This window comes from Perissodus microlepis, chromosome 11 (genome assembly GCF_051167445.1).
Source record: "Perissodus microlepis isolate ML-2025 ecotype Zambia chromosome 11, ASM5116744v1, whole genome shotgun sequence".
In the NCBI taxonomy this organism is placed as follows: Eukaryota; Metazoa; Chordata; class Actinopteri; order Cichliformes; family Cichlidae; genus Perissodus; species Perissodus microlepis.
In genome coordinates this window covers 27,664,222-27,676,665 of record NC_140471.1, presented here as the reverse complement: position 1 = coordinate 27,676,665, position 12,444 = coordinate 27,664,222, and the positions used below count along the sequence as shown (strand labels likewise).

General features: G+C 39.8%; 1 protein-coding gene across 2 annotated transcripts in view; it reads left to right on the top strand.

Annotated features, from left to right (window-relative positions):
- LOC146378085 (mannosyl-oligosaccharide 1,2-alpha-mannosidase IA) overlaps positions 1–12,225 on the top strand; it is a 192,627-nt gene extending 180,402 nt beyond the window's left edge. For both annotated transcript variants that reach the window (XM_084943815.1, XM_084943816.1), the window contains exons 9-12: positions 3,825–4,044; positions 6,964–7,136; positions 9,361–9,476; positions 10,707–12,225. In XM_084943815.1, the coding sequence (XP_084799941.1) occupies positions 3,825–4,044; positions 6,964–7,136; positions 9,361–9,476; positions 10,707–10,848 (651 nt within the window). In that variant the 3' untranslated portion in view covers positions 10,849–12,225. The remainder of the gene's footprint in view (positions 1–3,824; positions 4,045–6,963; positions 7,137–9,360; positions 9,477–10,706) is intronic.
- Positions 12,226–12,444: the final 219 nt, after the last annotated feature.

The window sequence follows — 12,444 nt, the reverse complement described above, 5'->3', positions numbered from 1 at the left end:
CACTGTTATGTTATTACTTCTGGTGGACACCAACTACGTTTGTCGTGCCAAATTAAAAGTATGCATATTTAGTCCACATTCCAGTACCACCCACATAGTGAATAATAATCACTTTAATCTAAACTGCATGTATCACACCACATCTTGAGCAATTCTACTTTAAACAGTCATGAAGAGCTCTTTTAGGGAACCAAGCAGCTATCTTACCAGGTGTTATGTATAAACACTTTTCAGGTTTCAGTGAACAGCCAGTTGAATGATATGCATGCATAGAGTGCAAAGCATCATATTTGAATGTATTTGCTAGCTATCAATCCTTTTGTACTATCTTCTCTATAACTTTGGCTGCATTAAATCATCTACAGATAAGTAAACATGACTTTGGACTTGCAAAAAATTCTGCTGCTGCAGATTTAATGTCAAAGTAAAATATATAATCTTTTAATAGTACTTTGTGCATTTTCATCTGTCAGGTTTTATCGTAGCATCCAGTTCTAGGTTTGTTGGAACAAACGCAGAGACAGACGGTGAGAAACTGGTGAATAACAAATGTTATGCCTCAAATAATACTGAGTACATAGAGTGCATAGAGTTTGCAGAGAATCTCTTTACATGCATTTTTTTTAGATCTCAATCCACTGTGATAATAACATAATAAGTCAACATAAACACACAAGTCTGTCTGATTGCTCTAATTTCTAAATATTGCTGAAGCATCACTATAGACATTGCTACATAAACATCTAATTATCTGAGCTAGTCATCTGTAGTATGAAAGTCCCCACCTGCATTCTTGTACAGCAGTCTCTGTACTGTCTTCGTAGCCAATATTGGACGATAAAAAATGTCTTCCTCAGACCTTTAAGACTTTTCAGCCTCCTCTTCTAAGATGTCTGTAAGTACTCTATGCTGTTCTTTGTCTCTTCATGTCTCAGTCCTTCCGACCTAAGGTCTGAGCAGAGGAGGCAAGGAAAAGACACAAGGAGATAGGAGTCAAAAAGAGATGCCCTTGCTTCGGAGCAGTAATTTTAAAACGACGTCTATTAAAGATGACAGGTGGCACAGCTGCTTACTGCTGCTTTTTATGACCTCTGTCAGAGGACCATAAAGTTCATGAAAAATTAGGCATTTACTCTCAGTCGAATTCATAATGTGACACACACAGTGACAAGAATGAAGGTATGTCAGCAGCTTTTATTTATTTAACGCACACAAACAGTTAGGGGTAGAAAAGTTGGTTGCACAGCTGACCATCGTTTAAATATCTAATACAACTCATGAATACAAATGAACACTTATCATTTGTCCTGCTTCAACTTGATTTCTGTATTCCTGTCTGTGTCTGTCAAACTTGTGTCACAAAAATTTCGATTTTGAGGGAAACGCTGCTGCTGTATCAATCATAGAAAACTAAAATAAACGGTTAAGATAGTCACCAAATATACTTACCCAAGTAAAGTTCAAGTGCGGTAAAGGAATCGAAGTGTCTTTGTGTCCAGAGCTCCTCCAGTAAGGCTCGTCTCTCCTAGAGATTCATTTATGAAAATCCTCAAAAAAAGCAAAGAATATTTCTGGGTCATGGAGAAATAAAACTACAGGGAGTGCAGAATTATTAGGCAAGTTGTATTTTTGAGGAATAATTTTATTATTGAACAACAACCATGTTCTCAATGAACCCAAAAAACTCATTAATATCAAAGCTGAATGTTTTTGGAAGTAGTTCTTAGTTTGTTTTTAGTTTTAGCTATTTTAGGGGGATATCTGTGTGTGCAGGTGACTATTACTGTGCATAATTATTAGGCAACTTAACAAAAAACAAATATATACCCATTTCAATTATTTATTTTTACCAGTGAAACCAATATAACATCTCCACATTCACAAATATACATTTCTGACATTCAAAAACAAAACAAAAACAAATCAGCGACCAATATAGCCACCTTTCTTTGCAAGGACACTCAAAAGCCTGCCATCCATGGATTCTGTCAGTGTTTTGATCTGTTCACCATCAACATTGCGTGCAGCAGCAACCACAGCCTCCCAGACACTGTTCAGAGAGGTGTACGGTTTTCCCTCCTTGTAAATCTCACATTTGATGATGGACCACAGGTTCTCAATAGGGTTCAGATCAGGTGAACAAGGAGGCCATGTCATTAGTTTTTCTTCTTTTATACCCTTTCTTGCCAGCCACGCTGTGGAGTACTTGGACGCGTGTGATGGAGCATTGTCCTGCATGAAAATCATGTTTTTCTTGAAGGATGCAGACTTCGTGTACCACTGCTTGAAGAAGGTGTCTTCCAGAAACTGGCAGTAGGACTGGGAGTTGAGCTTGACTCCATCCTCAACCCGAAAAGGCCCCACAAGCTCATCTTTGATGATACCAGCCCAAACCAGTACTCCACCTTGCTGGCGTCTGAGTCGGACTGGAGCTCTCTGCCCTTTACCAATCCAGCCACGGGCCCATCCATCTGGCCCATCAAGACTCACTCTCATTTCATCAGTCCATAAAACCTTAGAAAAATCAGTCTTGAGATATTTCTTGGCCCAGTCTTGACGTTTCAGCTTGTGTGTCTTGTTCAGTGGTGGTCGTCTTTCAGCCTTTCTTACCTTGGCCATGTCTCTGAGTATTGCACACCTTGTGCTTTTGGGCACTCCAGTGATGTTGCAGCTCTGAAATATGGCCAAACTGGTGGCAAGTGGCATCTTGGCAGCTGCACGCTTGACTTTTCTCAGTTCATGGGCAGTTATTTTGCGCCTTGGTTTTTCCACACGCTTCTTGCGACCCTGTTGACTATTTTGAATGAAACGCTTGATTGTTCGATGATCACGCTTCAGAAGCTTTGCAATTTTGAGACTGCTGCATCCCTCTGCAAGATATCTCACTATTTTTGACTTTTCTGAGCCTGTCAAGTCCTTCTTTTGACCCATTTTGCCAAAGGAAAGGACGTTGCCTAATAATTATGCACACCTGATATAGGGTGTTGATGTCATTAGACCACACCCCTTCTCATTACAGAGATGCACATCACCTAATATGCTTAATTGGTAGTAGGCTTTCGAGCCTATACAGCTTGGAGTAAGACAACATGCATGAAGAGGATGATGTGGACAAAATACTCATTTGCCTAATAATTCTGCACTCCCTGTAGAGATGTGAGAGAAGACCTTTCTCCTCAATACCTCTCTGGAACTGTGAGGGGTCTGCTTGTACAGTTTAAATCAGACTAAAAGTAATTGGGTTTTTAAGTACACTATATGGACAAAGTATTGGGTCACACCTTTTAATCTTTTGCCAGAGGTGTATAAAATCAAGCACTTGGCCATGCAGCTTGCCTTTACAACACTTGTAAAAGAATGAGTCGTTCTAAAGAGCTCACTTGTTGCAGAGGTGTATTCCTATCATAGTACCATGCTTGAATTCAATCAATTTTAAGCCTTGGTGCAGAGAGAGGAGCACAAGTGCTTAAATGTCGCCAATGCTCTGTTGACTCAATAACTGACTCTAAAGCTCCTCTGACATTAACATCAGCACAAAAACTGTGTGCAGGAAGCTTTGCGGCATAAGTTTGTAAAGCTGATCAGCTCCTGTGTGTGTAATATGTATGTAACCCGGTACTTTTGTCCATATCGTATCACTATTAATTGTGAACTCTTATACAAAGAAGTAAAATCTCTGGTGAAAGAAACCCATTTCCCGATGTTGATCACGGCTATGCATGAATCATATTTGAAAAGGGGTAACTGCTTTATATAAACAGTATGTGAATGATGGCAGTGGGCACATCAAGTTTAAATATTCCCGACTGCGTATGTCATTGCAGGCAATCGAAGCCAACCTGGTACAGAAGTCGCCTGGTGGTCTCACCTACATGGCTGAGTGGAGAGGTGGAATCCTGGACCACAAGATGGGTCACCTGGCCTGCTTCTCCGGGGGCATGATCGGAATTGGGGCAGATGATGGCGCACCGGAGAAGAGGCAGCACTACCTGGACCTTGCCGCAGAGATCACACATACATGCCATGAGAGCTACACTCGCTCAGGTAAATGTCAGGGCTGCTGTAGAGCTGGTTTTTTGGAATAGTGTCAAATATGGTAGCACTTGCAGGGTTTATGTTGGGTTTGAAAGGCACAACTGTGGTCTGGACTTACTTTAGGCCTATGCAGATCTTGAACATATCTAAAGACAGAGGGTATACTTTTATAATTTCCACAAAGGCAAAGTAGTCTGCTTGCTTTGGAGATGCTTTTGCACAAATGGAAAATTGCAAACTTTTAGCAGCAGTGACCAAGTCACAGTCAGGTAAAATCATATAGGTTTTAAATCTCAGTGAGAACTCAGCTTCTAGAGCTTTCTTCTTTAATAATTCTGTTAGTGACCATTTCCTAGTGAGGCCACTGATTGGCTGTCAAAGAGGGATACCGAGAATTTTCCTATTAAATTAAATGAAACAATGAACCTAAATCCTAACACTTATGCAAAAAGGAAAAATAATTGAGCAGACCCTGTAGCCCTCCCGCCCGTCTTGACCTGTCAGGTTGCCGAAGAGAATCTGCTTCTGAGGTGAATGACTGTTTTATCCCAAATCTATTTCTCAATTTGGTGTTCATTCTCCTTACAGCCAAGCCAGAGGAATTCACTGCTGTAGCGCACTATATCTGTCTTGTTAGGAGAGTTTATGGTAGCATTCAGAGTAACGAAACTGAGTCTAGGGGAGAAATATTGTAAATTAAAAGAGCCTTGGGCGTTTAACCTGACACAAAAGGAGAAGCATTCTTGGTGGCTTCACCTCAGCGGAGCGACGACAGGTCTAATAAGGAGCAGCAAAGAATTAAACTTCTCAGTTATTCTGTAATGTCTCACAGCTGTAGGGCAGCAGCCAGGGAGCCTCGGAGTTTGTTTGATTCTGATAATAACAGCATGTTGAAATGTATTTGGAAGAAAGAAAAACGGAGAGAATAAGAGAGGCAATAGGGATCAAGTTTAGAAGAGTAAACACTGTGATAAAACCTCCAACGGCAAATTTGCTTTGGCTCCAGCCTATGAATGAGAATGTATATGGCTGCACTCTAAAGATGCACCCAGGGGAAAAATGCAATAAAAAAAGATCATATAAGCAAGCCTGCCCATATGCATTGGGAAGACCCTTGTTTGATTTATGCCTCGGTATACGTCTTGGTCCTGACAATAATCTCCCCTCCTAATTTCAAGCTTTTTTTTTTTTTATCCTTCCACTGTTGGGTGGGCTGTAAGGATTCATCTTCAAGTGCTCGTTCGCCAGTAAGCTAATGTGACTCATCACATAACAGGTTCCTCGATACGCTTTGAACGCATTTTGATCTGCAGGCCCACAAGGCTTCTCTGGCTTTCTCTTCTATAGTCAGCCACCAGGTTTTTCTTCACTCATTACAGGAACTGAATGGTGCTTAGAAGCTCTCGGATTAGCTGTCTACAGGAAAGAGAGAGAAGTGAGATTTGCTCTTGCATGCACATAAAGTGGCTGCCGTTAAGCTGTGTCTTAAATACCGATACCATAAAGACTCCTCCTGCTCCTACTTTTGGATCTCTGCCATCTTCACAGCATCGAGCTGGTGCAGGGAAATGAGGACCTCAAAGGAAGCAGTAGGAGATGAAGAGGTTATTGAGGTCGGTGTGTGTGTGTGTGGGTGTGTGTGTGTGTGTGTGTGGGTGTGTGTGGATAGATGGATGTACCACAAGTGTAATCACCTTTATGCTTTGAAAGTGTAGTAAGATTGTCACTCAGTGCAGCTGTGATTTAGTGTGAGCAGCTTGACTTCATGTTACTTCTGGTTTAGTTTTGCATCAGAGGTTTATTTTATTTATTTATTTATTTATTTAATGTGTTGTACTTCTACCTGCACTATTCACACATCTGCTCAACCTCATATAGACTTTAGGGAGGTGACAAACATCGTTTATACATCTACCTTTAAGGGTTTTTGGGGTTTTATTTTGCTGCTACAGTGCAGCTCAAATCACTTCAGACTTGATTTTGCTCCTTTATAGGTTAGAGAAGTAGTGAGTCTGTTTTTCAGTTTGCTTTATTTTTTAATTGAGTAGCATCCACTGGAGTTCTCCTCACACTGTTGACTTTGAAAGCTTTACCAATGAAAATAGTGATTCAGCAGCATCCATGTAGTTATTAATTCTTCTGCTTCCCTTTTCCCAAGCAGGTGGTGTCATAACACACTGAAGAATTTCTTGTTTGAAGTTGTCTTCTTCTTTCTTTATACAGTGATAGACCTTTAGTGAAGTTTGTGTGGAACATTAAACCATTTATTACTTTGATGTTTTTATGTGTTGCACACTTTAATGAACCATAATGGCCCAGAATGCTCTGCTCCTACTGTTGCTGCTCTCACAGCAATGTCTTACAACAAGATGGGGGAGTTTTTTGGGACCAATTGAATGCTGCCACTTCCAACACGTCAAAGAACCTGTTTTCGCCAACCATATTCATGTTTTCTAAATGGCAACACGGCCTCTAAAATATGCCAGAATAGCAGAAAAAAAAATAGAGCAAAGTAAGCACGTTAGGCAATGTTTCTAAATTTAAGATGTTGCTATGCCAATGCTCCTGTCCTGACCTGAGAAAGAACAGATTCCTTTGTGCTGTTTCTTAAATAGAATTTCTTTGCTATGTAGTCTTGAATTGTGGTTGAGATATAATGAAAGTGAAGATAAAGAAAAGCCTACAGACCATCTGACCAGCTGTGAGGATCTCATTTAATTTTTACCTCAAGCCTTTTTTAAACTGAGAATAAGGAATGAATTCTGTATGAAGGTGATGCACAGCAAAGAAAGAACACTGAATCATTGTTTTCATTGTCTTTTCTGAACAATTTTAGACTATAAAACTAAGCACAGATCTGCTGAAAAACTTTTCATTTGTACTGGCGGAAAATCATCCCACGTCTTGTCTTTGTATTTGTCTCATCAGCTACTAAACTGGGACCTGAAGCGTTCAGATTCGACAGCGGAGCCGAGGCGACGGCAACCAGACTGAGCGACAGATACTACATCTTACGACCAGAAGTAATTGAGAGCTACATGTACATGTGGAGGCTAACCCACGACCCCAAGTACAGAGAGTGGGGCTGGGAGGCTGTTGAGGTGGGATCATCAATTCAGCGTTAATATTTGCCTTATCTGTATGAATACGAGATGGTTTTCCATATTGAAGGCTTCCTGCCTTTGAGAAGTTGCCAGGCAACAATAAAAATCATGAATTTATATAGCATAATTTTGCAACCATGGTAACACACATGTGCCTAATCAATCAGAAAGTCTAATGCAGGGAATAAAACAGATGTGTAGGTGGGTTTGTGTCTCATTGTTTAAATCTGTGCAGTTCCCTCATTTACAAGTGAGGCAAATGTATCAACGCCATTACACAAACACCTAAGTGAGCTGTTAACACACAAAAAACAAATGCTTTCAGCTGCTCCCTTAGTCACAAAGGGTTCACCACAGCAGGTAGCTCATCATATTTGATTTGGCAGAGTTTTACATCAGAAACCTTTCCTAATACCGTTCTTCCCATTGTAGCACTCAAATGCCTTCTGTAAAGTTGCAGTTACAAAAAATTCCCCTTGGAAAGCTTCTTGAGACCCCCAAACATGAAGATAAAGAGAAAGCAATCAGCAACAACCAAATTATCAGTATTTCCAGTTTTTGTTTATATTAATTTCATTTTCTGTAATATTTCCCAAAATTACAATATGTCCAAAAAAATGTGTCTATTGAACATTTTTCGATGCATAAACTGCAAATAAACAGCACACTGTTTTGCCCTGGGACCTCATCGCGTGAACAGTTGTGAGGAGGGGAACCCCGCTCGGACACTCGTGGGTCCAACATGGCCAGTCAGTGAAATTTGCCCTACAGTGATAGATAGGACTTATCTGCCTTTAGCCTGTAGCTATAATGTTATGTGGATTGTGAGCAATCATTTTCTCGAAACCTAATGGTGTCATTAGAGGGAGTTTAATCATAATAATAATTCAAAGAACTGAGACAGTTTTACATCTTCAAGTTAAAAACTGATAGAAAATAAACAATGATGGATGAATTAGATCTGCATTTTGTCAGTGGAATCTTAGGAAACAAAGTAAAAATTCCAAAAATGTGCCGCATGCAGAGTGCCCTCTAGTGGACAAATTATGCAACATTGACACTCAGAATGTTGAAGGGTGCTTCTTTTCTTTATCAGCCATTATAAATTCCAAAAAGGACAAATTGGCAAATAGCTAATATTGAGCAATATTATAGGACTGCTGATAAAAAGATGTGGTTCTAGTGCTGAGGAGGGGGGTTAAAAAAAATAAAAATGGGTGTTTGTTGATGACTATTGTGATCCCCAGCGCTGTTAGTTAGTCATCATTAATGTTTGAAGCTTTTCAAAGCTGAGGAAATGCAAGTCCAAGAGAGTCTTTAGGCTTTAAAAGTCGATATGAAGACATATTTATTCTTTGGTTCCAAACAACTGAACTATAAAGCACACATGAGGCCAGTGCACTACAAAAATAATTTAATGGTTTATTTAAGCGTCAGAAACTGCACAGTGTAATTTTGTCCCCTATATCCTGTCTTATTACTGGCTTGGATTTTCATTTTATAAATTGCACTCGCCTATTATGTCAAGCCCCTTTAACACCCTCAATTACCCCGAACTGCCTTCCTTGATATTGTGTGGCACTATACATTACCTTGTAGATCAAGCAATCCCACTAGCAGGAGGTGAAGGTTGTGCAGGGATCACTATTATTAATGTGGCAATAGACAGGACATTAACTGTAGTAAACTGTAGAGGGCTGCCATGAAAGATTTAGCATTAATTTAGTGCGCACAGAAGTGGAGAGATCAGGCTGACGAGTTTGACGGGCCTTTAATTATCGGGCACAAAGGTTGAAAGCGGCGCACGGCGCTTCTCTTCATGAACATCAAGCATTAACACGTCAGGGTCTTTGTTAATTAGCACGTATAAGGCAGCCCTTTGTAGCAGGGGTAATAATGAGCTAATCTGCTTGGCTAGCTCAGCCACTCTCCATTAGCCCTTGTCAGATTTAGCATTGCTTAAGCTTCAATTGTGCAGCTGGCTGAAGACCGTGGCATGCTCAATCTTAGCCTTTCTGTAGGTGCACATGGACACAGTGTTGTTGAGTAAAGGATTTTCTACTCCTGCTCCAACATTTGAGAAGAATAACTGATTGTTTTACTTCTATGCTCTGATTTGTTTGAAGTAGATTTTGTGAAATGCCCCATTGTGAGATAAACTGGAGATGGTCTTCCTTTTTTCCACAATAAACATGCCATGTTCCTCTCCGCCTCCTGCCAGGCCCTGGAGCAGCACTGCAGAGTGGAGTCTGGCTTCTCTGGGATCCGCGATGTTTACACCACGAGTGTCAGCCATGATAACATGCAGCAGAGCTTCTTCCTCTCAGAGACACTTAAGTAAGCCCTCTTTCCTCTCTATATCCCCACTGGTGAAAGAATCGGCATTTTACAATCTACTTGCATAAATTATTGTCAGTTTAATAGAGGATGTTGGGAATTCATCATAACCCATTACCTGTTCCGTCCATGAAGCACACAAATGCTGTGAATGAGACACACTATTTTTTTTGCAGGCATAAGAAAGGATGATAAATAGGTGGTGTGCAGTAGGATGAATACATTTTACCTCCCCTCGTGCCTGGGTCATTAAGCAAAGTAAACCATTCGGGATCCAAAGTTGTACTGCAGCTAGCAGATGATAAAGACCTGTTTTCCTCGGGTGCATAAGGAATCATTAAGGTTCTGTCGGACAAAGTGCATTGTCAAAAACGGTTTTAACATAATAATGGCAACATACCGGTGCAGTTAGTAAGTTTACAGTGCCTGCAGTAGCTCATCAAGATTCTCATCTACACCAAATAATGTGGGTTATTTAACAACGAGCACGATTGTTTTCTTCTTTTTTTCAGCTCAAATCTTAATGTTAGAAACGGTTATATTGCAAACTTAAAGGCCCTCTGAGAGTTTCAATTCAAACCAGGGTAATGGTGTAATAATTTAGTACTGGAAGATTTTTAACTGCACTTTGTACTGCACTGTTGACTTTCTTGTACTTGCAATAAGGGTAACAAAGGATCACATAAAAACAGGTTAATCATTTTGGAAACTACAAAGAATAACATGAGAAGACTGATTCCACTCTAATGTCCATGAAGGGAATGTGATGCTAACTCGGAGAGACAAACAGAAGGGCTGGCTTTGCTCAAATTGAACAAAATCTGCTATCAGCTCTGAGATTATCAGTGCAGTGCTTTACTGATCTATTAGATCACCACCCAATGTAAGGCTTCTGCAACAGTTACTGTTTTACAAAGCAGTAGAAAAAAATAGTAAAGCATGTCATTATATTTTGTTAAGATGACATTTACTTTGTCTTCCTGAACAAAAAATAAGTTTTAGTGTTGGAACGTTATCAATGATTAATTTTTAATTTCTCAGGGAAGTGCAGTGCACCGACTCAAATGCAGGTATACAAATGTGAATTCATTTTATTTGCCTGATAAATAAAAATAGAATTTTTGTTTTTTAAAAATAAGTTATTGCCAACAAGCTGCTGTTTCTTGGAAAACAGACATCTATTTATCCAGTATTGACTGAATTAAATGGGCATTCTTCCTGTGTGTTCAGGTATCTGTACCTTCTCTTCTCTGACGATGACCTTCTCTCCTTGGAGGACTGGGTCTTTAACACAGAAGCCCACCCGCTGCCTATCATCCGCAATAGCTGTCTGCAGGATGATACAACACAGGAAAAGACGGTCTCCGAATAAGACTGAACACCGACGAACAGTTGGGACAGTTAAAGACATCTGCACACACACAAACATAAATATCGCAAACCCCAATTCAGTGCAGGTTCCGAGTCTTTTCAGGAGCGTGTTACGGACTCTCGATTCCTTTCCAGTAAAGGATGTTGTCGTTTTACGCTGTGATTGTAAATCCTTTTGCCGGAGTTACTTCCTGCTGGCACTTCTATTTTGTGGACAATCAAGACAAACATGACTTTCATGAAAAGAGCACCTTTTTTTCTTTCCTTCTTTCCTCTATGAGGAAACCGGTTTAACTTGCAGACCCAAATGTCTGGGAGAGAGGGGGGATGAAGCGTGGGCCATATTGTCGGAAAGAAAGAAACACACAGAAAACCACTTAAGTTTCGCTCCTTAGTTTTGCTGTTCCGTTAATCTTCAGTAATCAATGATTTCCTGAGATCCTCTCAGTGCTTTTTTTTGTTTTCCTTTGTGAGTACACACTCTTTGACCAAAGGTTTCTTTGCATTGCTTTTTTCCCTCTTTTAATGTGTTTTTGGTGAGATTTAGTGGAAAGTTAAACATTTACAGTGAGGTTTGAATATTGACTAATGTACAAACATGATATCTGACTCTGAAGTCCACCTCTAAACTGATGTTGATGTCACGTTTCTTACGGAAACAAGTTCGAATGAATTTTCTAAAGTTCAGAGGTGATCAGGAAAGTGGTCGTGTCTTATGCATCCAGGGACCATTTTTTTAAAGAATGATGTTGGGTTGTGTTTCCACAGTGTGCTGTTATTTTATTCAGTTTTTCCCATCAGGACAGTGCTTTCTCTGTCCTTTCAGATCAAAGTGACAAACGCAGTAATGTCAGTTCTGTGACTGTAAAAGAACCATAAAGGAAAAGAGTACATTTGCTCTCCAGCTCCAAATGGGTTTTCCTGTTTCTGTTGTAGTTTCTTCTGCTTCACTCTGCCTTTACATGTGAATCCAAATGGCTGCCAATACCGATGTTAAAGGCAGTTAGGCTGCAGAGACGTCATTTTTCATCACTGCTGTTCCGCACAGTTGTGGAGCGAATGTGCTGTATATAACGGATGATTTGAGTGACCCCATATGAGCTTGTCTTGACGTTTTTCTTTCAACTATTTTGTGTCTTTTTCTTTTTTAAACTTCAGTGATTACTTTTTTTCTGGGTTCTCTTTTTATTTGCTTCCCTCAGGTGTTTCAGTAAAAAAAAAAAAAGGGAAAAAAAACTAAAAAGTTCTGATTTTAAGTCTAGTTATTGCTGATATTAATTATTGTTATTACTTATTCTTACTGTTTGATTTTAACTTTCATTGTTAAATATTTTCAAATACTGATTAAAAACTGTGCAACTTTGTACATTTAAAACGACCGCGGTTGCCTTGTCGTTATTGCTTTACTCATTTTCGACAGCAGGTAGCAACAACAAGATAAAAGAAGATTGGAGTCATCTGCTGCTTAGATTTGTTTCAGGATTTTCTTGCAGGAAGTTCATTACAGATTTAATTAAAGGGGGACGTCTCAGGGTTATGGAACGTTCCAGCAATCACAACCAGAAAATGATTAATGGGCTTTAGCCATTACACCTTT